General features: G+C 44.9%; 1 protein-coding gene across 1 annotated transcript; it reads left to right on the forward strand.

Moving 5' to 3' along the window:
* Positions 1 to 3,189: 3,189 nt before the first annotated feature.
* Positions 3,190 to 21,530, forward strand: LOC142793735 (uncharacterized). Its single transcript, XM_075885807.1, has 7 exons — positions 3,190 to 3,273; positions 3,888 to 4,018; positions 14,127 to 14,252; positions 14,333 to 14,577; positions 15,789 to 15,878; positions 18,669 to 18,779; positions 20,004 to 21,530. Exons 1-7 carry the CDS (start codon positions 3,190 to 3,192, stop codon positions 20,327 to 20,329), a joined length of 1,113 nt encoding a protein of 370 aa, XP_075741922.1. The 3' UTR covers positions 20,330 to 21,530.
* The last annotated feature ends 5,933 nt before the right edge of the window (positions 21,531 to 27,463 follow it).

Here is a 27,463-nt window from a genome sequence, read left to right on the forward strand (position 1 = left end):
ACGAAAAGAGAGAGACGCAGTGTTGTCTGGGTAACCCACCAGCACGAAATGCAGCATGTCGCATTTCGCGTCGGTTGCCTTCGGGCCGCGCCGACGGACGCTGTTCGCGCCTGTCGTGCCTGGAGCAGTGCTCGCATTTTGCTAACGTAGCGTCGTTGTGCGCAACGTGCGTGCGCGTCAATGCTACATTGGAGTATAATGGGCCATTCATGATGTGTTCGCGGCTGTTCTGCTAACTTTAAATATACCAAATTTGGTGTTACGTGACGTCAGTGGATCACGGAAATATTTGACTGGTGCAAATATGATGATGCTAGCATGTCATTTAAGAAAATGATAACATACCCCGCTCATAGTGTGCTCGGGGCCGTTTCGTAGTTCCACATATACTAAATTTGGTATCACGTGACGTGAATAGATGAAGCTAAACGCCACATTCAAACATAATAATCATGACACGTAAATCATGTACGGCATCATTTACCTCCACCTCGTAACATTGTTCTGATATTAGAGTAACATAGCAACCTTCCTCATTCGTGCTTCGCTTATCATCTATTCCCACTGCACGTGGGATCACCCAATTTTTTTATCCTTCTTTGCTTTATTCTCTATCTTTCAGTTCCTTTCGTTTTCAGGCATAAGTTTTTGTACCTGATGCTTTATATTTCATTCTTTCTCTTTCTTCCTCTTCCTCTATTTGTTTGTTGTTTTCTTTTCTCTTTCTTTCTTTCGCCCCGCCGAGGTTGTCTAGTGGCTAGGTACTCGGCTGCTGACCCGTAGGTCGCGGGTTCGAATCCCGGATGCGCCGGCCCCATTTGCGATGAAGGCGAAAATGTAGCAGGCTAGTGGGCTCAGATTTGGGTGCACGTTCAAAAACCCGAAGTGGTCGAAATTTCCGGAGCCCTCCACTACGGCGTCTCTCATAGTCATATGGTGGTTTTGGAACGTTACCCCACATATCAATCAATCTTTCTCTTCCGTCATAATTTTTGTCTTTCTTTTTGTTACTACTGTCCATTATCTATTCCTTTTTTTTCTTTGTCTCCATGTGTTCTTATGCTTCGATAGTTTCACCTGCTGTGCAGTGATGCTTGCTCAATTCGTCTCCCACGTAGCACTTCGCGGTATTCTGCGGAACCCCAATAAAGTTTTTCAGTCACCCAGCTTCACACCAAAGGATTTATGGTCGGCTTGAATAGTCCTACTTTTATTAATGCTGTTGAAGCACTGAATAGCGTTACCAGTACGAAGGAAAACAAATCAGTTTTAGACATTCTGAAGAATAACCGCACCTAGTTTATACCGCTATATATTGCGCTCCCAACTGTTTCTAGAAATGCCTGCTGTTGTGGCTTAAGAACCTGTGTGTCGCTCGGCTAAGTGCCGGGATGCGGATTTGATTCCCGGTCCTGATGTGCGCAATATTTCCAAGTTGAAATATAGCAACATGCCACTACAAGAGGACCGGCGCATGTTAAAGAACCCAAGGTCGTCGCGCATACTGTGTATTCCCATGCTCATAATCATGCTTTATATGCATGTGTACGTTACAACATGCAAAACACTAGAATCTTATTATCTGCTAAAAAAGGGAACACTAAACACCATGCAGGGCTCTTCAGTGCAAATGCCGTAACATTGTTTATCTAAGGATATATATGATACAAGCTGTGCTTAAGATCAACGAATGGACCATAAAGGCGACGAAGGTGACTATTGAACAAAAGCTCGTGTTTTTGTTGCCGCTCCGCCATCTTGTCTCAAGGACACTGTTTACTCCGTGTAAAATCTGTAGATAGTTTTTTTCCTTCTGTATGCTCTCACCCCGTGACATTTTGGTGGAGGTGCTGGGTAAGAAGACGGTATAACGGAGCTACGAAGCGGCTGGCGCTTGGTTTCTTCCATGATGGCACAAGAGGGTCCGGCTCCAGCTCCCGCAGCGGCAACCGTAACGACGACAGTTGTTCTGTCCCAGCTGAAAGACCCTGACACTTTCTGCGGGACCGGCAACGTCGACAGTGAAGAATGGTTGCCACTGTGCGAGCGGACAAGCAGAAATTATTGCCGGGACGAAACACTCTAGCTGGCGAACATCCTGTTCTACCTTAAGAGGACAGCCAAAGTGTGGTTTGGGGACCATGAAGCGGAAATTGGCAGCTGGGATGCGTGCAAAGAAAAGATGCATGCACTGTTCGGCAAATCGACTGACAGGAAGACAGCGGCCAAGAAGGAGCTGGCATCTCGCGCTCAAACATCATCGGAGTCGTACCTGTCTTACATACAGGACGTGCTTGCTCTTTGCCGCAAAGCAGACGACGGCATGGTGGAGTATGAGAAGGTAGCGCACATATTTCCAAGGCATTGCCCATGACGCATTCAATTTACTAATTTGCAAGGAGTGTGACACAGTAGGTGCCATTATCCGAGAGTGCCAGCGTTTTGAGGCTGCCAAAAGCCGACGTATTTCCCATCAGTTCGCTCGACTTCCCAACACCGCAGCAACAAGATCGAGTGAAGACATGCCTGTACCACAGGCACCACTGACGGCAGAGCACGTCACGAAGATTATCCGTCGAGAACTCGAAGCTTTCTCTCCCGCTTCAACTTTCTCTCGTGCCTGTGAGTCCTGCTCCAAGATGGCACCTTTAGTGCATTCCATCGTTCACCAAGAGCTTTCAAGCATTGGCCTGGAATCTGTGTTCACCGCCGCCCCCTCCCGACCAACTTACCGTCGTCCGCCAGTTTTCTACGCCCACGGCCAGAGGCTCCCTGCGCACTCTCGCAATCCCGCAGAGTGGAGGACTGCTGATGACTAGCCCATTTGGTCATCAATAGCGGGCCACGTGACCGTATTGGTTACGTGGCCCACTATTTCAATTGCAGGCGGTATTGGCATCAGCCTTCCTGTGGCTACAACCATCGCCCAGAGGCAGATAATGGCCACTTTGGAACTCGCCACTAGCCACCTTGGCCAGCCGGTGCTGACGGTTCGTCAATATTGTATTGTCGGTCACCAACCTCTCACGGCCACCAGCCCCGCTCAGCGCTGTCTCACCACCCACCGTCGCGCTCCTCCCAATTTTCCTGTCCTCCTTCGCCGACTGCACATCTGGCTCGTGAAAACTAGACGATGCAGCTCCCAGAGGCGATGCTGCATCGATGATTCGCCTGTCAAATTCTCTGACCATGGCGACACGATGCAACCTCCTAGACAATAAAGTGGATGATGTACTTGTTGTTGCCCTTGTAGACACAGGGGCCCGCATTTCGGTGATGAACTTGTAGCTTCGCCACCGCCTTAAAAAGGTTTTAACATCGCCCACAGTGCCGCACACCCAAGTCGCCGATGGTGGAACTTTTCCTGTGCTTGGGATGTGCTCCGCATGTATTAGTGTTGCTGACCACTCCACAACTGTGCTTTTTGCCATGTTCGAGAAGTGTTCTCATGAACTCATCCTCGGCATGGACTTTCTTGCCGCGCTATCTGCCTTAATTGACTGTGGAACAGGCTTACTTCAGCTTGACCTACCTTAATGTTATGACACTCAACTACTCCTCCACCATGTTTGTGTTCTGTCGAGTACGTTGGCATAGCGCCCCAAGCCGTTACCTATGTAACTATAAGGTGTTTTCCTCCTTTACCAGTCGGCGATTATGTGCTGGCGCCGATTTTGGACCTGTTATTGGACAGAAATTTTGCCCTTCCTCATACTCTGTTGACGATTACGAATAATGTGGCGTCGCTACCGACACTGAACTTCAGCTGGTATGCTAAAGTTGTTCCAGATGGCATGACTCTAGCCAACGTCTCTTCCATCAGTGAACATTCTGTTTCTGCATTTATTGCAGACGCTCCTTTGCCCTCTCCAGCACCCTCTTCCCAGAGCCCCACGTATGCCAGCTTTGACAAGATGATCACACCGGACCTCGTTCTAGCACAGGCAGCCGATCTCCGGCTTATCTTGGAATCCTTCAGGGAGATCTTCGACTTTGGCGACAGCCCTTTAGGTCAGACGTCAGTTGTTACTCACAGGATCAACACTGCAGACGCCAGCCTAATCCGACAACGTCCTGATCGCGTGTCACATGCAGAGCAACATTCAGAGTGAAGTCATCCAGCGTGAAGTTGATAAAATGCTCACAAACGACGTCATTGAATCATTTTTCAGTCCATGGGCTTCCCCAGTTGTTCTAGAAAAACGAAGGATGGCAGCTGGCGCTTCTGCGTCGACTACCGTCGTTTAAACAAGGTCACACACAAGGACGTCTACCCACTGCCACGAATTGACAATGCCCTCGACTGCCTTCGCAGGTCTGCCAACTTCTCCTCTATCGACCTGCGTTCAGGATACTGGAAGATCTCCGTCAATAAATTAGACCGTGAAAAGACTGCATTTGTTACACCGGATGAACGTTTCCAGTTTAAGGTCATGCCATTTGGCTACCGCGATGCTCCCTCTACATTTGAGAGAATGATGGACTCCCTGCTATGGGGCTACAAATGGTCAACGTGCCTCTGTTATCTCGATGACGTCATTGCATTGTCACCGTCATTCGATAGTCACCTTAGCCGTCTGTCAGCTGTTCTGAAGGTTTTCAGAAGGGCGGGCCTACAGCTCAACTCTTCCAAATGCCATTTCGGCCGCTGAACGATCACTGTGCTAGGCCATCCTGTCAGTGCTCAAGGCGTGCCACCCGATCCCGACAAGATTCACGTCGTCAGAGATTTTCCCACACCACGTTCCAGGAAAGATGTACGGAGCTTTGTTGGCCTCTCTTCCTATTTCCGGCGTTTCATCCACAACTTCGTCGACATTGCCCATTCCTTCACACAGCTACTGAAGAAGGATACGCCGTTTTCTTGGGGTCCCCAGCAAGCCAATTCGTTTCACCGACTTACTGCGTTCCTCACTTTCTCGCCCATTTTGGGTTATTTCTATCCTTCTGCGCCCACTGAAGTTCGCACCGATGCCAGCGGACACGGTATTGGCGCTGTCCTCGACCAGTGGCAACAAGGTCGAAATGATGTAATCGCCTACGAAAGTCGCCTACTCACCCCATCCGAGTGCAAGTTTTCTATCACTGAGCCCGAGTGCCTCGCTCTTGTATGGGCAGTTGGAAAATTTCGACCATACTTGTTCGGCTGGCACTTTTGGGTCATTACGGATCACCACGCGCTTTGCTTGTTGTCCTCCCTCAAAGATCCTTCTCGACGACTGGATCCTTGGGCTTTAAAGATACAGGAATGTAGCTTTGACGTGACCTACAGGTCTGGACGAATGCACCAGGATGCCGATTGTCTATCTCACCATCTCGTTGATCCCCCTGACCTGTCAGCGCACGATTACGATGACTGTGTTTTCGCCATTTGTGACTTAATGGACATACGTAGTGAACAACTCAGTGATGCCAATTTGTGGTCCATCATACGCCGTCTAGCTTCTGGCAACTTGGATCCTTCCCTTCGCTTGTTGACGCTTCATGACGGAATTCTCTATCGGGGCAACCCAGGCACCGAACGCCCAGACGTTCTAATGGTAGTTCCTGCATCGCTCCGCTCCACTGTGCTCGAACTTCATGATGCATCAACCACTGGACATCTCGGAGCAGCCCGCACGTATCACCGCGTACGGCGTCGATTCTTCTGGCCCGGCCTTTACCGCTCTGTGCGCCAATACGTTTCATCTTGTGAGTCCTGCCAGCACCGCAAGAATTCTTCCTCGGCACCACCTGGCCCAGTTCAGCCAATCGACATTCCTACAGTCCAGTTTTACCGCGTCGGCCTCAATTTCAATGGACCATTTACAACGTCTCTGAGTGGGAATACGTGGGTAGTGGTGGCTACAGACTACGCGACATGGTTTGCCATCACGCGAGCTGTGCTACTGTGCAACAAGCTGTGCCACTGATGACGTGGACTTTCTCTTTCACGACGGTATTCTCCGCCATGGAGCGCCGCGTCAACTGCTAACCGACTGTGGTCGTTCATTTCTCTCCAAAGTCGTGGACGACATTCTTCACTCGTGTTCCAGACGTCATAAACTCACCAGTGCCTACCACTCGCAAACAAATGAACTCACTGAGCACCTCAACCACACACTGACGACAATGATATTTATGTATGTCTCCGCAGATCATCGTGATTGGGATGCCACTTTGCCTTACGGGACGTTTGCCTAAAACTCGTCACGCTACGACACCGCTGGCTTTTCTCCCATCTACCTCCTGTACGGCCGTCACCCCACGTTGTATTTTGACAATCTTCTGCCGCCGCATACTTACACTCTTACTGAGTAAGCTCGCGATGCAACTACTCGGGCTCGAGCGGCCCACCAGATTGCTCGGGATCGCCTTTCTGCCTCGCAGCTCTCTCAAAAGGATAGCTACGACAGCCGTCACAGAGCTGTCGCTTACTCCCCAGGATCCTTCGTCTTGCTCTGGACTCCCTCCGGTCACGTTGGTTCGTCCTCGAAGTTCGTCGCTCGCTACAACGAGCCCTACAAAGACTTGCTCCAACTGAATGCCCTCTTGGACACTCCATCATGATCATCTCTGCCGTCCACTGATCTCGTACACCTCTCCTGCCTTAAGTCATACTTCTCTGCGCAGAATCGCACGCTTTCTTAAGCGTTGAGACGGCGCTTTCACCGGCGGCGGCTATATGATACAAGCCATGATTAACATCAACAAATGGACCATAAAGGCGACTAAGATGACGATTGAAGAAAAGCTTTGTTGTTGTTGCCACTCCGCCATCTTGGCTCAAGGACACTGTGTACTCCGTGTACAGACTGTAAAGATATTTCTACCTTCTGCTACTCTCCCCCCGTGGCATATGCAATAAAATAAAGCCCAGGTCGCTTGATCAAAAGGGCTCGAAACTCCAGCCTGGATGGAGAAGCCTTCGAGTGGAAAAACGAAGGAGACGCAGCAAGCGGTTCCAGATGTTGGCCTATTGATCGCGCTCCACTTGCTCTACTCACTTTTGAATGTTCCCCGTGTGACCAACTCTTTTTCTTCCCTCAAATACTGCCTCGACTTGGCCTTCTGAGATTTCCTGACTCTTCTTTAACGCTTCTTACGTTTCAATGTTTCTTCTTCTGTCAGCGTAACGTGCCCTCTCTTTCTTGAAAGGGCAGTCAGCGGCAGTGCTGGTATTGGCTTGATCAATCAGAACCGAAGCGGTGCGTTGCCTGCAAGGAACGGTGCTTTGTCACGCCGTGTTTTTGCAAAGTTTGCGTAGGAGTCACAACACATTCATCGCTCATAGCTCCACGTTGTTCGCTCGACATCGCGTGTCGGTGCCGTTGATTATGCTCGTAACGGTAATGTGGTTTTTCTTGCGTAAAAGTGAGTATTTTCTTATCCTTCGTCGACTTCTAGTTTTACTATAACACACGACATTCTCTGCTATGCCAGTGTTTCCTGCCATGCTTTATATTCGGTGCGTTTCTTGTCACATAAGCACAGGAAGCCACACAGAAAAGGAGCTCTGCGACCTGGTCTTCCTCAAGCGTGCTCTAAAATGCTGTATGCTGTTTCAACTAGCCTAAGAAGCCACTGTTTGAAGTACACGTTGTTACGGAGTTCGTCAGTTAATGCATACTCAGCATGGAAAACCTTGGTCGTCCAATTATTCAAGTGCTGTAGCAGTAATGTGTGACACCTGATCTTACCTCACTTTTGCGATATTTGCATAAGGCATTGCTAATATTTCCTTCAGTCCCGCAATGTACTTCACATTAAGCTCGCAAGACAAAAAGGGTCAATCATTCCACCCTTGCCTCATTTGATTTATTTTTTATTTAAAAACATACTGCAGGCCACAAGGCCCAAGTATGAGTGGAAACACAGAAGCATCTAAACATTCAAAACAAGCAGTGATACTAACAGGATCTAAAAAAAGAAATGAAAGTAATACTTGTTGTGAACAGGCAATACAAAAAATGCGTGTGAATATAGTAACGCTAACAAAAAATTATTAAACAGATAAAATAAAACCAAATGTTATTTTCCCAGGGAAAATAGACTGTTAACAAAGTAACCTAATAAGAGGCACTCGACTGCGCTAAGGACAACAGTTGATAACAGTTGACGTAGTATGCGTGAGCTATTTTATAAACAAAACTTAACACCTATACTCGCCAGTACGCCCTGCAAGCAATTCAAGAAAAGACCTGAAGCACATTTTGTATGATCATTGTCAATATTTGCGATAGAGAGATAGTGTGTGAAGGTGTTACCTTACTTGCAATGCGGCTCGAGCTTGGAATTTCAGCTAATTATCGCGCCATTACTAAGCATGGTCATTAAAAGCGTGCAGCGTGCCGCAAATGCACAGCTTTTGTTTGTATAGACTACTGTGCTCAGCGAAACCTTCTATGGTTACTCTTTTATGTATGGGCGCACTAGTGAGTGTATGTGCTACTCGTTTGTCAGTCAGATCATTGTATATACCTTAGTTATTGCGTGGTGCCTCTAATGGTCAGTGAAACAAACAACCAGGCTAACCTCTCCGACACAATATTACATCGGTAGGCCTCTCTCAATATGAGTTGTTTTGCCTTTAGTAGAATAGCTTGTTAAACACTACAGAAAAACTGCTTACTCAAGCTTCGCCAAATTGATGTAATTTGATGGTTGCTAGGGTGGTTGGACCACTGTAAATACATCTCCTCCTGACACACGCATCACAGTTCTTTTCTTGCAGCAATATTCGCAGGCTGTAGTAAGTGCTGCATATTCCTAGTTGATACAGCGAAGCTCTTCTTAGGTCGGCGTAAAATGTCGTGACATGATTTTATCATCAGCCTAAATCGGCACGTTCTCTCTTCATCTTCTAATTCACCCCCAGTACAAGGGCGCATATTTCTCCGGAGTGCAGCAAGGCACAAAACACAAACCGAACACGACGTTGTCCAAGGAGTAAGTACGACGGGTTTAGAAATGCTGCTCTTCCCGCTTTCGCTGGGTCTTTGGTGCGCTTTCCGCACAGGCCTGTTTTAAAGCCGGCATCACAACGTTCCCGCGCTAACAAATGAATGTGTAATGTAGGTAGATTGGTTATAAGGAACTCATAATGTTGGTGGCATGTGTAATTCCGTAATGCATATAGTTCGTATAAACACAGGAACTATCAGGAGTCCCACATGCTTTAGGGAGAGGAAAGGACAGAAGCCGGATGTCTCAGGTGAAGGGAGGTGTAATGTTTAAATTCAGGTGCGTAATAAAATTACTAAAATACCGCGTTTTCGCCTAATACTTTTTTAGTTAAAATGAAAATACACATATATATTGTATGCAAAAAAGCACTCGTTCAGCCTGGAAAATGGGAAGAAATGTTCTCAAAACGGCTGTTTTGTAAAAGATACCTAAAAACAATATTTGCAAATACTTTCGTGTTTTGCAATATTAAATTCATCACACGTTGGTAAATATGCGGCATTTACTTGCAGAGGGATGCGAAAAAAAGAAGAAATGATTTAGTGGTGTTCCAGATGTTTGTCATCATCAATATCAAACAAACACCTGTAAACAGATCAAGGAATAAGAATTACTATACAAAATGACAGACAAGAAAAAGTCATTTAATAAAATTGATGTTTTCACCGACACCTAAATCGAACGTACTACATAGGCATATGTACTTAGGCAGGCTTCATTTCATACGTAAGTCCACAGGCTACACTGGTACCTCTGCTTCGTGACAGTTTATTCGAAGATAACTTCTACTAAAAAGTGTTATAAACAATATTATGCCTGCATACGTTTTGTTTTTTTGTTTTTTGGGCGTGAAGGAATAAGCATCTAGTGGAACTTATTCTGAATCTCATTAGACGGGTGCGGAAAGCAGCTGACATAAATGAAATTAAGGAAACAGAAAATATTGAGAATAACTGAGATATTAAGAAGTAGTGTAGTTAATGATGCCCCACATGTTTCAACATCTCTACGTCAGATAAGGGACACAGCAAGCCACCAAAGCAATACGAAAAAAAACAGAAAGAACAAAACAATACGCCCACACTCATGCATAAGCCTCGTCCGCACAATCATTGGCAGGGACAGAGCCTGGTCGGCTTCAACAATGTTCCGCTGCATTTTTATTACCTCCCACGCACGTGCAGGTCTAGACCTCGTTCAGATATTTTCGCCCGACTGCTGGGTAGCAAAAGCGTGGATTTAATCGTGTGTAGCTGCTTGTTGCTCTTCGTTGTGGAAGTTGAAGCGTAAGTTCCAGCGCCCAAGATATGCAAGACTACACACTCGGACTCTAACACGCAACTGCAACGTTTCAGCAGTAGCATGCATCATAGTAATAGGTTAGTGAGGCTTTCCGGTTTTCGGTATAAATGTTCAAAGCGTCTGACGGAAAAAGAGCTATGTGGTTCAATATTGGGAAACAATAGTTCACCCATAGACTAGGTTTTACTTCTTGCAGATACTGCTCGGTAATAATGGCTTGGGTGCGTGTAAGTTGTAAACGTACTTTGGTGACGTTGTCTCATAATACACAGTTGCTTCGCAGTGCATTGAAGTCGAGCTAACTTAGTAGGATTTCTGGAAGTCCAAGTAAGACTGGAAAGTTAGCACCAAAGTTAGTTACCAGCTGTTTGTACATACTCCTCTCAACATGGTGGAGCCCCAAAAATCTGCTAATTAGCTCTCGCCAGTCATTTAGCTTCCAGAAATTCTTCCCTTATGTGCTACGAAGTGCTTTTAATAGTATAGCAATTTAGTACGGGCACCATAAAAGCATCGATCAAGCAACCGCAATGATTCAATCATTTTCGTAGTATATAAAGCTAGAATAATAAAGCAGGTTCTCTTTCATCGGTACTGCGCTGGCAGAAGCAATTATTCATGCAGCTGAAATACGCCCCTGCAGAAGCTCAGCTCTTTCATTTTTATGTATTCTATTACGCAACGATTCTTATTTTTGGCGTCAACTTACGCACGCAGTTCAAATAGCGGAATCGAATCGCACACGTCCTCGCAAGTCCGCAATAAGTCAACTAAGGTGTATTTTTGGGTTGTGCTTGATAGCTCCCGAATAGGCTGCATTTGAATAATCGAATCAATCTATATGAAAAAAAAAGCTTGGTAACGCCCTGCCCGCTAATGGGTGTCCACGCAGCAGCTCACGCGTGCACGCGATACGTTGTAGTGGCGTGTACGCTTCGTCAATGGAAGGCTATCAATCGTTGTATGGGGCTTCCTGCACTTCGCTTTTGTGTGCAGGTATTCTTAGACAGTAGCGTTCATTCACAAATGTCAGTCTTGGCAAGACACGTGCCGGCATGGCCTCATTGCGTGACCTAGTTTACAGATGATTGTGCATGCCCTTGAATACGGAAACGAATTTTTTCTTTGTGATTTTTCTGCAGCGCAGAGCCACAAGTGTTGACTCAACCCGCTCGAAATGTGTTAGTTTCAGCAGCACAAACCATTATATTTCCACATCTTTCATGCACTCATGACGAGGGTCTTGTTCTGGCAGACTTTGGGTCATCGAGTAGTATGCGAAGGATTATTGGTCAGCTACCACTCGTAATAACATCACGTGCTACGTGGCGTCAACAGGCGGAACAAAGAATGTTCCACACTCACTGTCATGACTACTGGTGGCAATGGCTAATATATTCTTAGTTTTAAAAGCACATGTATATCTGGTAATGTGTACGGGCGGTGAGGGGGAGGCGGCGAGACTACCTGGTAGCTCAGTTGGAGCGTCAGGCGTGTTATTTGAAGGTCGCATGTTTGGTCGCTGCCTCCAGCGAGTTATCATTTTGCGCACATTTCTTTTTTCAGAGAAGACGCTCCGAAAGCCATGGGTTTGTCCATACATGTCTTTTGTGACCGGTTCATTACCACATAGTTCTATGACTCACTTAGCTGGTGGTGCTAGTGTGAATGACAGACAGACAGAAGAACGATGGACCCGTGTGCTCAGATTTGGGTGCACGTTAAAGAACCCGAGGTGGTCGAAATTTCCGGAGCCCTCCACTACGGCGTCTCTCATAATCAAATGGTGGTTTTGGGACGTTAAACCCCACATATCAATCAATCAGAAGAACGATGGACGGACAGACGTATGTCTGGGACAGACAGATGGATGGGTGGATGGACAGACTGACAGTCATAGAAACAGACGGACAAACAGACGGATCACATTGCCGATGACTGCATAGTGCCGCACATGCTTTCCAAGTACGCACACAGATATAACCATATACAGCCTACGACGATCCCAGGGACACGCATAGACTTTGTGGTTGCAAACTTCCCACTGCAGCCAGTACAAGAACCTCTCTCGCTACATTTCATGGTCCATAAAGCGGTAATAATGAAGGAGCCTCGCAATCCAGCCGTCATGACAACGAAAAAATTAAAAGTACAAACGAAGAAATGAAATAAAAAAACAAACAAGAACAAGATGAAAGTTTATTTGTATAGTATACGCTCAGTCTTACGTCTGTCTAATGATGTAATGGGCTTACTTTTCACGGGAGAGTTATGGTTTACCGATGATTTCCCCCTCTCTAGCTTCACCCACTTACCATCATTCATTCCGTGAATATGGCATGATTTTTTGTCACGTTTACTTTACAACTACTGTAATAATACGTTTTTATTTTTTATTTATTTATACCCTCAGGGCTTAAAAGGAGCATTATAGATGGGAGCATTATAGACATCTATACATGCAAAAAATTATCTATAATACAACAAAATGTAAAGCAGGAAAAACAGTATTACAAATGAGAATATAATAGCGTAGGTAATGAAGTGCAAACAGTAACAAAGAAAATATATTTATACATCTTCTAACGAAAATACGACGCAAGATAAAGAGAACAGTGAATATCACAGAATGACAGTGGATAATAAAATACAAGAATCAAATTCTCTATTTTGGTGCAAAAATATAGCTACAAAAAGTAATGGTACAAGAAGAGAAACGAAAACATACCGGGTATTAAGAATGACAAAAAAGAAAAAAATGAATACAAAGTACTAGAGCAAAACACAATTTCATATTGACTAACAACAACGACAAAAAGATGTAGCATAAAAAGTAAGAGGCAAACGAACAATTAATCGCAAATGCAGTAGTGAAGCTGCTTGGTGCAGGCTCATAATTTGTTTGTCAATGCTTTGCGGAAATGATCTGTGTCTCTGATAGCGACAAGTGACGCAGGCAGGCGTCTCCACTCGTGAAGAGTTTTCGGCAAGAAAGAACATGAGTAGGTGGCTGTGCGCTGTGAAGGTACATGAACTTTACAAGGATGATCGACACGGGGGGAGTTATAAGATGCTGGTGTAATGTATCGGGACTTGGGCTCATGGTTATGATAATCGATTTTATGAAAGAGGAAAAGACGGGCTAACTTCCTACGAGAAGAAAGGAGAGGAAGGCCAAGTGTTAGTTTCATATTAGTGACGCTAGCAGGTCCATGGTAATTGTTAAGGATAAAACGGGCCACTCGATTTTGCACATTATCGATTATATTTTTCAGAGTAGCATGGCCAGGGTCCTATATCAAGCATCCATATTCAAGGGTACAGCAAAGGTAAGTGATGTAAAGTTGTTGTTTTAGTTTCAGTGGAGTCAAAGAAAAGTTTCGTTTAAGATAATCAAGCATGCGGTTAGCTTTCGACGTTATGTGCTCGATGTGTTTTTTCCATGAAAGATTGTTAGTAATACGCACACCGAGGTATTTAGAGGATTGTACTGAACAAGGGGAGTGTTGTTAAGTAAGTAAGTAGGGCATGCTGACATATTACGGAAAGTCTCATTAGGGAGTTTTAGTTTGTACGTATACTTCTTTACGTTACCGTGTTACCGGATACCGGATAGAATCTGCGCATGCGCGAGTCTTTACGAAACGTGAACCTTTACGTAACGTAAACTACTCGCCGGATAGGCTTTACGTTCACGGCCCGGAGCAAGCCACCGAGTCAAGACAAGCCGAAGCAGAAGCGCCAACGGCGAACACGTTGTCTACATTAGCTCTGTCATCAGCGGAATCGATGTCTGGGCGCAAGCGATTTACTCTCAGCGATGACATCGCTCTAGTAAAAGAGGTATTATATGTAAACTCTTTCCTTGACCCTGCGAGGTGGCTGAAGAAAGCCGATCGGCTCTCCGAGGTGCTCGGCAGGTGCTTCAGCATTCGCAGTGTCAGGGAAAGGCTTAACTTAATCCTCCTGCGTTTTTTGCGAGATCAGAAGAAGAAAATTAAGAGGTAAGTGCGTCTCGTATTGAACTTTGTTATGTACTGTTCTTTCCCATTGACAAAAATTGTGATTACTGGCTCCGCAATAGCTCCGGTACAGAAGAGGAGCAGTCCGAACTGGAGGACCTCCTGCAGCAAGCGGCTGACATAGCGCGCGAGTGCGGCTACACGCCACCGCCGTCAACCGCACGACAGCTCGCTGAACGCGACATCAAAAAAAGAGCCACAAGAAACTCGGTCGCCCGCCCGCCAGCGAAACGTCGCGTCGACAACAGGGAAGAAGATGCCCTGGCGGCCTACGCGGAGTTAACAGCGGGGGACGGTGTTGAGCCTGGTAAGAAATGTGCTGATTTCGCAATTCTTACTCGTACTTAACTGATAGGGAGCCGTACACTTGGCCTGCGTTGAATTTACAGGTGGTGTCATTTGATCAATTGCATGATACTACAGTGCTTCACCGGTTGAGTAAGTTAAGAAGAGAGTATAACAAACTGGACAAATATTTGTAAACGTTTGCTTTCTGCACGATCATAGCAGGCACAACCTCTGGAAGTTTTCTGTGTGAAATCTGAAGGCAGCAGCCATGCTTGCAGCACACTTTGCGGCCTGTTGTATGACTTAGTTAGGTGCTACCTGTGTGGCACTGTGGTATATTTACCAGATAGGTGGAGACAGAGATATAGCAATGTTTAATAAGATTCTCGGAAATGTTTGCTTGGTTGCCTAGCTTGCTACTTCTGGTGTCAGGTGATTACCGTGATGTAAAAAAGGATCACATGTGCAAAAAGATATGTCTACTCACAAACACACACATGCTCAGAAAAGAGTCACGCAGAGAACCTTAAACATGAGTTATATCAAGTGACAAAATTGACAATGCTATAGACATGGCATGCAGTCTGCTTGCACAACATGGGCGAATTGGAATATCTTCATGCAAGCCTTCATCCTGCAGTAGACATGAAATTCTTATGAATATGCAATTGTTTTCTATGTTACATAATCATTTCACCAGTTACATAACATTTTACTAGGTCAGAGCTTGAACTATTCTGCCGAAGGTTGAGGAATAGCTGTCTCACCAAAGAAGGCTGTGATATGCCATTTAGTGTCTAGCAAATATTAGAACAACTTCACTCTTCTGAACCAAACAGTGGGATTCAATGTCAGACAGATTGTTGGGCTGAGGTACTGGCTAGATTTAAGGATCAAGCAACATGTGAATGTGATGAAATTTTTTTTTCAAGGAATTAGGTGACACTTTTGCCTTCAACAGCTTTGCACAAGGCTGAAATAGACTATTTATAAGTGTACCTGAAATAATTGTCTAGCTGGAGTTTGTAGATGTTTTTTAGCATGGTCCTCCATTTTTCTATAATTATTCTTATTTATGTGTAACCTACTCATTATCTATAAGTACTTGTATTCCCTCTCTTTTGTTTCTTGTTCCTTGGTTTAGAGCCCTTATGTTATAACAAATCAAATTTCTGCTGGCTATATTAAGTAGAGCTCAATAAAAATTTATGTTTTCTTCCTGACCAGCAGATGGTGCAAGCACGTCACAGGCTCAGACACTTCTTAATTCAATGTATGAGCCGGAGAACATAGAGATTCACATGGATCTGCCTGACTGTGGTGAGTGAAAATACAGTGAGAAACACTAAAAGTTTTTCATTACACACGTGCTGAATACACTGTTGCATAAACTAGTGGATGCTGTAGCACGCATAATTGGGATAGTTGGTGTTAATTCATTTTAAGACTGGAAAATGCACGTACACGAACACACGGAAGAAATGGCAACACCATGGACCCCTTAAAATAGTCCTAAATAGTCATTTCCAGTCAGGTGGGCCTCTCAGCATGGCCTGAAATTACTTTTCATTATTTTTCTCTTTTCTCCTACCTGTCATTTTTAGCCTTGCAGTGGGTTTTTGAAGCTACTAAGGCGGCAATAGGGACTAGTTGATAGCTTGTGCATCACCCTGTGTTGTTTGTCATTTTTTGGGTCCATGTTATACCTGGAAGATCATAGAAAATAAGGTTTTTCAAGTAATTGCACCAGCACTATTGAGCCCTAGCCTCCAGCATGTAAATAAGGCACTAGGAAGAGCCTGTATTTCTCATAAAAAGAGCTGCTGCATGAGAGGAGTTATTGCCGATGTGTATTGGAAAGGAAAGCTGGGTTCAAGCTCAAAGCACACAGCACAGCTCTTATGTTGGTTCACTTGTGATGTACAGAACTCGAAGACAACCGGACGGCCTCATGCACAGCACCTGACCGCATCACAACTGCTGCGCCCAGTCGGGCTCAAACCCCAACATCTAGTCCTTCAGATGTTGCTGCTGCAGGTTTGTAATCCCTAGTTTTGTTGGTGCATGCCTACAGATTCAAATGATTTTCGACATTAGTGCTTTCAACATCAACAAAAGTGACTTTAGGTGCAGCTATTGAGTCTAGGAAATCATTCAAGATGGCCTGAAAAATTCTATTTTGTGCTAAGAAAGAAATACAGGGTCAGATTTTAGCTGTTGCTAACATTTGCACCAAGTGCTTAATTAAATTAATATGAGCTCAGCGAAGGACATTGTTTTGTTTTTCAGTACAATATTTTTGTCCTATGCAATAATAAATTAATAAGAGAATAAGTACCTAATAAGTGTAAGTAGTTTCAGTATGTTCAAAAACTAGTTGCATAGTTTCATCATGGATCCACTTCTTTTAGTTGCCCTTGCTGCTTTTCTATCTTTTCTTTGTCTCCCTGAGAATAAGTCTGCTTTATGTGCATTAGACTCAAGTAGCAGCCTCCTTCTGAACTTGTTTACTTGTGATCTCTTGGACTACCAGGCAATGCAACTGTGCATGGGAGCCCCCCTGATTCCCACACTGGTGAAACCAGACGGGTGGCCAACACTCGTGTGCCTCTGCAAGGTGTGTAACAAAAAAAAAAGAAAGCTTGGTCATATCAGTGTATCTTGTATTTTGCCTAGTTGAAAACAAGAGTATCATTCAAAATGCAGGTACACAATTGTAAATGAAGATGCTTGCTATTGAAGGCAAGAGTAAAAAAAACACTTTAATTGTGTAGTAAATCTTTCTTTGAGAAAGTTTATTTCTCTGTCCCCTAAAATCTCCGAGTATATGGCTTTATCGCATCTTTAGTTTTGGCCAGGAAAGGAGACATGGGCAAACTGATGTCTCAAGTGTCCTTTTATGTTAGGCAAATTTATGACGTGGCATGTGCTTAGGTGTGCCATTGTCTGCGTGCTGTTCTGGCCTTCAATACATCCACACTCTCAGGGACATGTGGCCACTCTCACTGTGAGAAATGTTTGAGCACACGTAATCATCTTCCAGTCGGTTGCAATGATGTGAACTTGCAGTGAAGTCAAGGTGGCAATAAAAGGTGCTACTTTTTAGTGCAGTGAAGTGTTGCATATTACAATTGATATGAAGCATTTGCTGCACTAGGAGACAATGGAACTATTCCAGTAAATATTCCAGAACTAAATTGTTAATAAAAATGTCATCACCTTTGCTCCGCTGCCAGAAAATATATAATGTGTGTAGCCAGAGAGCCTTTGCATTAACTTTAAAGAGCCATAGACATAGAGTAGGTCATCTTTGTTTTAAGATTAATTTTTTGGAAATTTGGGCATGATTTTTTAGCACAAGTCTATGCAGCTTCATGAGTAATACAGAATAAGCTCGTTAATTTGACCTCAATGAATTATTAAGAAAATTGGATGACTCGGGAGTTTTTCCTGGCCCCGGCCAGTATTTGTATAGTTTATTGCCATCAAACCTGTTGATTCGGTTACATTTGGTTCCAACGTGGGTAATATGAATGATCCGCGAAGCCCACCAAGCATGAGGTGCCGCATCCCCACAGCGGATGTGGCCGCAAACTGCCTGAGGGAGAGAGTAGCAAGAGTTGTTGATTTATGACTTGCTTTAGTATATAGCAGAATTCCTTATAATGAAAACAATAGTTCAAAAATAGTATGAGGACCGCTTTAGGCAACAGCGTATTTCTGTGCAAGCCACTGGGACCGAGGCTACAAACTTGGTCAAAGCGAAGTGAGGTTAGGGAACGCGCTTGCCAGCAAGTGTACTTTGCGGCGAGTGACACTAAACTTGCTCGTGTGACAACGCGCAAATGACACTCGCAGCTAAGTGTACTCGCTCGAAGTGCACTTATATTGCCAGGTGTGATAGGGGTATAACAGGCATTTCTTCGTTTTCTTGATACTTTTGATAATTCAAGATTAAATAACTAAAACATTTTTTGGTCCTGTGTTGTTTGACTTAACGAGCTTTTACTGTATCAGAAATCGGACAGAATCAGCCAGTTAAAAAAAGGGGGGGGGGGTTGAAATGTATTGCATAAATTCGCATGACTCAGTTACTGATTGCCCTTTCAGAGTTGCCAGTTGATTCGCAGCAGCGCAGGGCTCAAAGTAGCCCATGCTCACCGTTGACTGCTGCGACTCGCACTTCAACACCAGTGCGCCCCCGAGCCACTCCAATCAGAGGTATGCAAGTAGGCAGTTGTAAGTGCACCAACACCGATTTTCAAAGCTGGGTTTACTCTCTTATACAAATCTCCTGTGTACAGACACGTCTCTGAGCGAATATAAAGGTCCGGAAGTGCTGCTAAGACTTGAATGGTACATGCATGACGTCAGGCTACAGTATCAATTCTGGTGACTTCACACACCCAAATGAACACATGCGATGTCAGATACCCAAGCATAGGAAATCGCTGCTTACATGTTGCTTTTCCTGTCACTTCTCCTCGCTGTTCGATTGCAGTAGTTCATCATACCTTTCAATCGAGCAAAGTAAAACATGGCTTCTGTCATTGTGTGTGCATTCCAACATCGTCTAAATTGATCACAAGGCAAGGAAATAATTTTATTGTGATTTGTTGTCATGACAGCAACATTTTGCCCCGTATAAACTTTCAGTAGCAAAACAGGCCGCAATAGATACAAGTTCCATAGATTCGTTCACTATTGGGTGCTACAACAAGTGTGCAGCAACTGGATGCCAGCCAGAACAACACTTGGTCCTTCTTTGACCCATATGTGTATAGCAATAGATGATGGAACGTCCGTGTAATGTCACGATATCACCATATCTAGCGTGAGCATGTCGCCAACTCATGTGGCTACAGTGTGTCTTGACGTCAGTATACAGTATATGAAACAGAACCAGCTTTTTAAAAACGTGTTGCATTTGCTTTTTAAAGTGTAGTCAAGTGTATAAGTGAACTTTCTTGGTTTTGAGGGCTTGACCTTTCATTTGATGCATAGAAACAACTTATAAGATTTCTCCCAATACTTTTTTTAAGTAATAGCAACATTTTGTTGCAAGCAATTTTGTGTGTACAGAGGCAGCTTGACTATTATTACAGTATTTACCTGCCTGTGTTTACTAAGTCTAGTGTTTTGGAATAGTACTGTACAGTAGACTCTCGTTAAATGGAATGTGAAGAGACTAGAAAATGTTTTCCATTTAACAGTAGCTCTGAGATAAAAAAAAAGTGGAGAATCTAAGTACGAAAGCAACCGTGTTGAATGAAGTTGTTTCATTTAAGCGACAATTCCCTTTAATAAATTTCAGTTTACTGAGAGTCTACTGTGTTAAAAAGAACCATGTGTGCTCAGTAGAATATCATGGTGCTTTGTAAACTGTTGCACTTGCTCATCCATTTGAACCTAAGACAGTTAACTGTTCCTTGTAAATTTGTGCAGATCCACAGCGGTACGCTGAGGCAACATATGCCCTCATTGAGGCCCGCTGTGATCGGGACACTGCAATCGAGAACCGCCGCCTCCAACTTGAAGAGAACCGGCTCCGGTTCGAGATAAAGCGCCATGAGCAGAAAATGAAGCTGAAAGAAATGGAGCTTCAACAGAGGCAGGCGGAGCAGGAGGCAAAATTCAAGCTAAAGGAGCTTGAGCTAGAGGCGCTAGCTGAGGAGCGCAGGCACAACAGGGGCTATCAAGAAGCGCAGCTTGAAATCATAAAGTCATTCATAAATAAGTATATGTATCCGTTTAAACCTCCATGTAACTAAGTCCGCCATAACTAAGTACTTATTCGGGGCCATGACAAGGTCACCCTCCGTACTGCTATTCTCAGCTAAAAATTGTAGAGCGTCTATTGTGCCTGTAAATGTATGAAAAACAGACATTAAAAATAATATCTAATTGCTAAGTCAGCTATAGAAGTCTCCAGCTATAAACTCCGTCCACTGCCAGCTACCGTTATGTTGCCATGGGGTGTGGGACGTCATGTGTTTCATGCAGGAGGTCTGTCTTCTCCCGAACTTCAGCCAGTGCAAATTCTTCAATTTTTCAATTCCAAGGCATACAAAAGTTGAAGTAGCTCCATTGTACCGCAACTGACCATGAAACAGTTGTTGGGCGGAGTAGATACACTCACAAAGCAAGTGTCTTATTATGTCATGGTTCACATGTACTGTTATGAGGCTACCGGGCCACATGCGTGTTTATAACAATCCTCATTATAAATTAAGTGTTCAGCCAAATGTGCTGAAATTTCACCAGCTCATTTGTCAACAGCAAAGGACCAACTTTTTTAATACAGATTATGAAAATTGCTTATCATGGCTCCTTGGAATGAACATTAAAGAGATACAATGACTTGGTTTTAGGTTGACAAACTGCACTCTGAGAACTCTAACCCCATGTTTCACAGTTGGAAATTAATTATTCGTGGAGAAAATTAATGGTGAAGTTTCATTTTTATTTAGCACCTGAATGTCCATGCGCTTTATAAAAAAATCGATAAAGGAAGGCAATACACTAAAACATATGCTAGTGCCAGTGGTCAAAACATGTAGTTTTAGCGTTTGTCAAGTCATCTTTCGTGCAACAGAGACCAGCCACTACAGTTGAAGGGGCATACATATTTCTAAATTTTGGAAAGAGTTGAAGTAGAAAAAATGCAGTGTGGTAATCTAATACAGAAGTCATAAAATCACTTGAATAGCACTGCAGAGGGTTTCGCCATAGAAGTACCAACTCTTATGCGAAGAACCTTCAATGCGATGATTTGTATCGGTGATGTTTCGTACTTTGTTACATGAAGGTTTATGCATATTTTATGAACAATTTTATGGTTGTACAAAACTGCAACAGCTGCTCTTGCTTTGCTGTTAGCTGTTCAACAAGCTCTGCAGATAGCGCCTCCCGTTTGCCACTTGCTGTTGCCAATACATTGCCCCTCTGTCTCACATAAGGCCAGTGGAAAATGTACGAGGTCTGTTAGAAAAGTAGCCGACCTTTTTTTTTTGCAAGCACTTCATGAATTTCGAACAAGCGCGCTTGCATTAGCCGATTTTGAACCTTCGTGTGCACGTGTGAATTTTTTCCCGCCTGCCAATTTCGTCAGTCGCTGGGATGCAGTGTTTGAGTGAGGTATGCACAGTGCTCATTGGTTTTTCATTGCAAGGAAAATGAGGGAGCGACTGGAGCAGTGCTAGAATGCTTCCAGCAATGGCAGCACCTCTAAGAGCAGTCTCTAGAGTCCCAAGGGGACTACTTTGAGGGTGTTTAGGTTTACAATGCTCCAATAATGCCCGTTTTTGCTGTTCCACCAAAGTTTGGATACTTTTCTAACCGACCTCATATGATGCCTGCAGGTGCATATATGCTTTCATTGAGTTACAGCCTCCTCTTCATTGTTGAATTTGTTGCTTCCCTAATTTTTTTTCAGGCTGAGACATTTTAGCTATGGGGCATAAGCTCCAGATCCAGATGTTGCCTCTTTCTCTCACTTTATGGTTCAAAGGATACAACTTTCAGAAGGGTTGACAGGCGGGCTAGTTGGTACAAATTCATAATGAAAAAATTGGAAGCGCAAACCAACGGGACAACGGGCTTGTTTGTCTCTTCTCTTGTGTCCCGTTGTTTCAATTCATAATGAAAAAATTGGAAGCGCAAACCAACGGGACAACGGGCTTGTTTGTGTCTTCTCTTGTGTCCCGTTGGTTTGCGCATCCAATTTTTTCATTATGGATACAACTTTATCGAATGTCTATGAAGGTTTAATGGAATATCGGCTTGGTCTCGCACAAGGAAACGTCCAAGCTTTGCCTCAAAGCCGCCTCGTGAGCTTGATGGACTGCTCACATTTAGACGCCAAAGTTTGAGATGTGCAGAGCAGTAGCCAACCTCAATGAAAGGGTCTCCAGAGTAACTGCAAGCATTCTGCAACATAACTACAACCCTATAACATGTGTTAGAGTGTTGCACGTCCTTTCTGGTACGAATTTTACGTGTCGTCCTGATGGTTGTTCGAATATATCCATCTTAGACGGACTGGATTAGGGAAGTTGTTCATCTAGAGCTACCCCCAGAAAATGGCCTGTCTGCTGTTTTGTTTGGGACTAAGCGGTGGGAATATCCTTCTTGTGTTAACATATGCTTTTGTTTTTCTCATTATAGCTAGTGATCCTATCCTTATACATGAGGTATGTTCCTTATTGTACGAGAGGCATGTCCGTGTTCAGCGCAGCATGTCTCTGGCCATCAAGTGTGTAGTCTCGTTTTTATTTGGGAGGATATCACGTTCTGTGGTGATGTGAGTGGGGAACTACAAGATGGTCGAGCTCACATTTGGGGATCTGCCCGCTTTTGCCAGAATGTCCAAGGCTTCCTTGGGAATCGTGCTTTTAGCGTAGTTTTTTTATTGCTGTTTCGGATTTGCATTAGACAACTTCGCATACCTGATTTTTTAGGGCCAGTGGAATATTGTTGCAATATAGAGAACGAAGAAGCTCGCTCAGATTGGAAGCAGATGACGCGACTCGTCACCCCCTGGACAACTGCTGAAATTATTGTCAATATACCAACTATGCACTCGTGTGCCTCTGCACTCTTCCCGCAACATTTGGTGGATGTGCTGGGTACCACGATGGAGCTTTGCAGTAAACGTCATGTGCTTGCCGCCACCCTGGAAAACCGACAGCCAATGTCATAGTCAGCGACAATGGCAAACCAAGCGTCAACGGTTATGCCAGTCGCAACCACCTGCTGCTCGATGATCATACCTTCTCGCCCTACACGCCGAACCAGATCACTATCGTCAACCAGATCAATTTCTCGCCAAAATCTTACCACTCCCCGTCTTCGCCAGGTCATCGGACACGTTCGCCGCTCATGCACCACTCTTTGTCCCCATACACAGATCACTTCACTTCCGGAAACTAGGTAGCGCTTAAAGTGGTCAATGCGCCTGGGAAACCTGGCAGGTTTCCGAGGCGTCGCAGAGCAAGGTACGAACCGGTCCGCAGCCCTCCATTGACTGCTACCTCGGTACCCCAGCTTCGACTAATTCTACCCCTGATCCGGTCGCAGAAACATCCACTCCTGCATCTGACCATGACCACAAGGTAGAAGACGCCCCACTGCGACTTACCTCCACTCTGAGAGGTACATTCCCTCAGAGCCCCCATGCGCAGCTTCGTGGCACGTGCCTGCCACATGCACATCTTCCGTGACATCGACGGCACACGACACCGTGGCCCTATCCGACTCTACGATGGCTACCTGGCTGCACGCCTCGGAGTCTGGCGCAGACATCCTTCCACCCGCTATTCACCTCCCGGTCACTGAACCTTCACCATCCCCAAGGTCCGAAGGGGACTCTCTACCAGTCTCAACGCTCTGGGCGTCCTGCCAGCAGCGACCAGCATCGCCCTTACAGTCTCCCGCAGCCGAAGTTAAAGCCACCAGCCATCGACCACGGCCAAACTTCCGAGACGCTGCGAGTATGACCGACGCTCCTGAGGACGATGTGGCTGGTCCGCCTATGTCACAGCAGACCGCACATCTCACGCCTGCCATACAGGCACCCGTCTCCATACTGACCTGCGCACGAACCCACGTGCACCGACTACTGAAGGTGCTTCCCCAAGTCAAGGTACGCCCACAGAGCCTCCTCCAGAATTCACATCTGCTGGATCACATGACATGCCTCCTACTGAGTTCCTGCTTCGCGCGCAGGGGCCAAATCGACTTTTGTACACCCGCCCTCATCTCACCCTGAACGCACATCTACCTGCAATGCTCACTTGCGACACCCTGTGCGCTCCCAGCTGGCCCCAGCTGGTCATCTTGTCACCCACTTGTGTTGCAAACACAGCGACCGAACGCTTACTTCTTCGTCCACTGCGCAACTCCCAGTGTCGCCCACTAGAAACCCACTGGTTCTCGATGGTCAGTACATGTTGACAAACTGGACTTCCCAAACGGACACCTTGCGGATTGTCGTTCACGTGTATAGTCTCTTTCTTTGTTATATACACTTCTAATCGCGCAAAGCGCTGGGGGGGCCTATACGCATGATTATTATTGTCATTTCTCGATCACCGCGCCGCGCCCCTCACGCAGCTGATGCTAGCTCGAGCTGCGTGAGGATTAGAACAAGCTCACGCGCCTTGCGGTTTTGGCGTGGCAGCCGCCGCCGCTCCACTTCGGCAATCGAATAAAGCAGCGAGTTTGACACGACCACGTTGGCCGCAGTGCCGTCTTCCTCTCTCGCTACAGGTGGATTGCCATTGTGACAGATTATGCAGCAAGATACGCCATTGCACAAGCAATGCCGACCAGCTGTGCAGCAGATGTTGTGAACTTTCTACTCCCCGATGTTACTCTACACCACAGCACCCTCCCACAGTTACTAACGGATCGTGGCCGTTACTTATTGTCAAAGGTCGACGATGGCCCTTTCCGCTTTTGAGCTTCTGAACACAAGATTGCTACCGCATACCACCATCAAAGGAAGGGGCTCACTGAGCGACTAAACCACACTCTTAACTGACATGCTGGCCATGTACGTTTCCGACAATCCCCATCACTTTGTCCACCGCTTTACTGAACAATCATTTTGCTTACAACTCGTCCTGTCACGAAACCGCTCGATTTTCCCCATTCTTTTTTTGTATGGCTGCGGCCCTGTCTTGCCGTTCGACACATTCCTACCATCTGGTGTTATATTCTCAATGACCAATTACGCCCACGATGCAATCACTTCGGCCGTCCATGCCCGAGAGGTCGCTCGTCAAGACCTCGCAACGTCGCAAGCTTCTCAAAAGCGACGCTATGATCATCAGCACAAAGACACAATTGCCTCTTGGTTCTCTTGTACTGCTCTGGACGCCCTCGTGCCGTGTTAGCTCGGCGGAAAAACTGCTCTCTTGTCATTCTGGTCCGTACAAGACCTTACGCCAATTTTGTGACATGGTATACGAAATAGCACCAGCTGACGTGTTTTTGCTACGTCACGTCAATAGTGACGTTCATGTCGCCAGGCTCAAATCATATATACTTCGCCTTAACTAATGCTCCATGATTTGTACCCGGATGGAGCTACGCTTGCCAGGAGGATGATGTTGCACTAAAAAGAACGAGAAAGCTCGCTTAGATTGCAGGAAATTGACCTGACTGATCACCATCTGCGCAATAACTACAAATACTGTCAAAACACCAACTCTGCACTCGTGTGCATGTTTTTTTCCTGCAACAATATGGCTACTTCGTCTGCTATTTCCAAATGTTCCATGCGTATGCTGCATGTAATTTCAGCTTTGAAACCTGTCTATTCTTATGGCAGTGTAATTGTGACCCTTGTCACAATTGCATTACTCGGTCACGTCAACAAAGCATGCATTTCTCTCTCTGCTAAAAAAACAAAGCCAAGCCTCCGCTTTGGCCTTTCGTCGGCCTCTGTTGTAGTCGAGGTGCACGTGTCCATGAATATTAGCCACTGCAACGGTGTTTCCAATTTTTGTTGAGATATAAATTTTCTGGCCATGCTGGTAGTAAGTTGTGCCAAGTTTGTTCATAATTTGTTTTCTTATGGTAGTGATTGACACGCATTCAAGCTGCGAAATGCATTGTGCTTTGGCTATTTCTTTTAAGGTGTTGTGCATACCCAGCTTGGTCAAAAGCTAGATGAAATTTTTTGGCTGTGCAGAAAGTGTCTTCATTGCAGGGGCTATCATGATATATTATTGCGATACTAGATGTACCTGAAATTTGTTACATATACTTAAGATCTTGAATGTCCCCGAGCTACTTCTCAATAAATCTAGTCGGTTAATTATGGGATAGACAATAAACTCAAGTATATTTACATTGCTTAGCCGGCTCTTGTTCAGATGTTGCCTCTTGCTTTCACTTTGTAGATCAAAGTTTCTGGCTAGGCTAATAGTTTTCATTTTGTGGTCTCATGTGATACATTCTGTGATGCTTGTTGTACCTGAAATTTTACAAAGATGCTTTAGAAACCTTGAGTGCCCCAGCGGAGTAGTGACTTTAGTAATGAAATATGTCAAACAAAATAAAACCAAATATTTTTTCACCAGGTTTATGTCACAATTTCATGCACACTTTGCGACTTTGAGTGAGCAATGAGTCTCTACCCTAGGCCGTGATTTTTCTACTCCAGACTACTGTATGCTATTTCAAAACATCGACACTGGGTGAGATACTGAACAATCCTTCATTTTCACACAGCTGCAGAAACCTGCATAAAGCATACACATCTTTCAGCACCAAACAGATATACATCTATGCAGCTGCAAACATCCCATCAAAATATACATCAAAGTAACCACAAATCCTAAAAATGCATAACCTAAACGGCACAAAGTATTTTAAGGGCCTTTTTATGTGTGTTGGGTATGCGTGAACAAGAAAGATATGCTGAAACAGACACAACAGAAGTCTTCAAAGTCGTGAACGAAGTCCTATCAGAAGCACTCAACAAGCATAATTAAGCGTGCCATCGGTGTGAAACTCTGCGTGGTGTGTAATTTTGATTGGGTGTCTCATTTTCGGCACTCGCTATTTCGCAGACTTAGCACAAGCAACCTTTGCAAAATATTTGACCATTATTGCCCAGCTATGCGCATCAAAATGGATATATATATCTGCATATTTTGCAAAATGGGCATAAAAGTTTGCTCTAAATACATTTAAGGTGTGTTGCAAATAAATAAAAAATGGGTTTAGAGCACGAGCATCGGCAGAGGGTGCTGCTACAGGTAGTTGCTTTCACTCCTTCCACATAGCAAGGTGTCTGGCTCTCATCCCCGTATTTTCATTACATCGTGGTTCATAAAAAAAGTTGGAGATTTTTAGGTGTGGAGCGACCCGATAACACCACCATGATTACCTTG

Source organism: Rhipicephalus microplus, chromosome 2 (assembly GCF_043290135.1).
Source record: "Rhipicephalus microplus isolate Deutch F79 chromosome 2, USDA_Rmic, whole genome shotgun sequence".
NCBI lineage: Eukaryota > Metazoa > Arthropoda > Arachnida > Ixodida > Ixodidae > Rhipicephalus > Rhipicephalus microplus.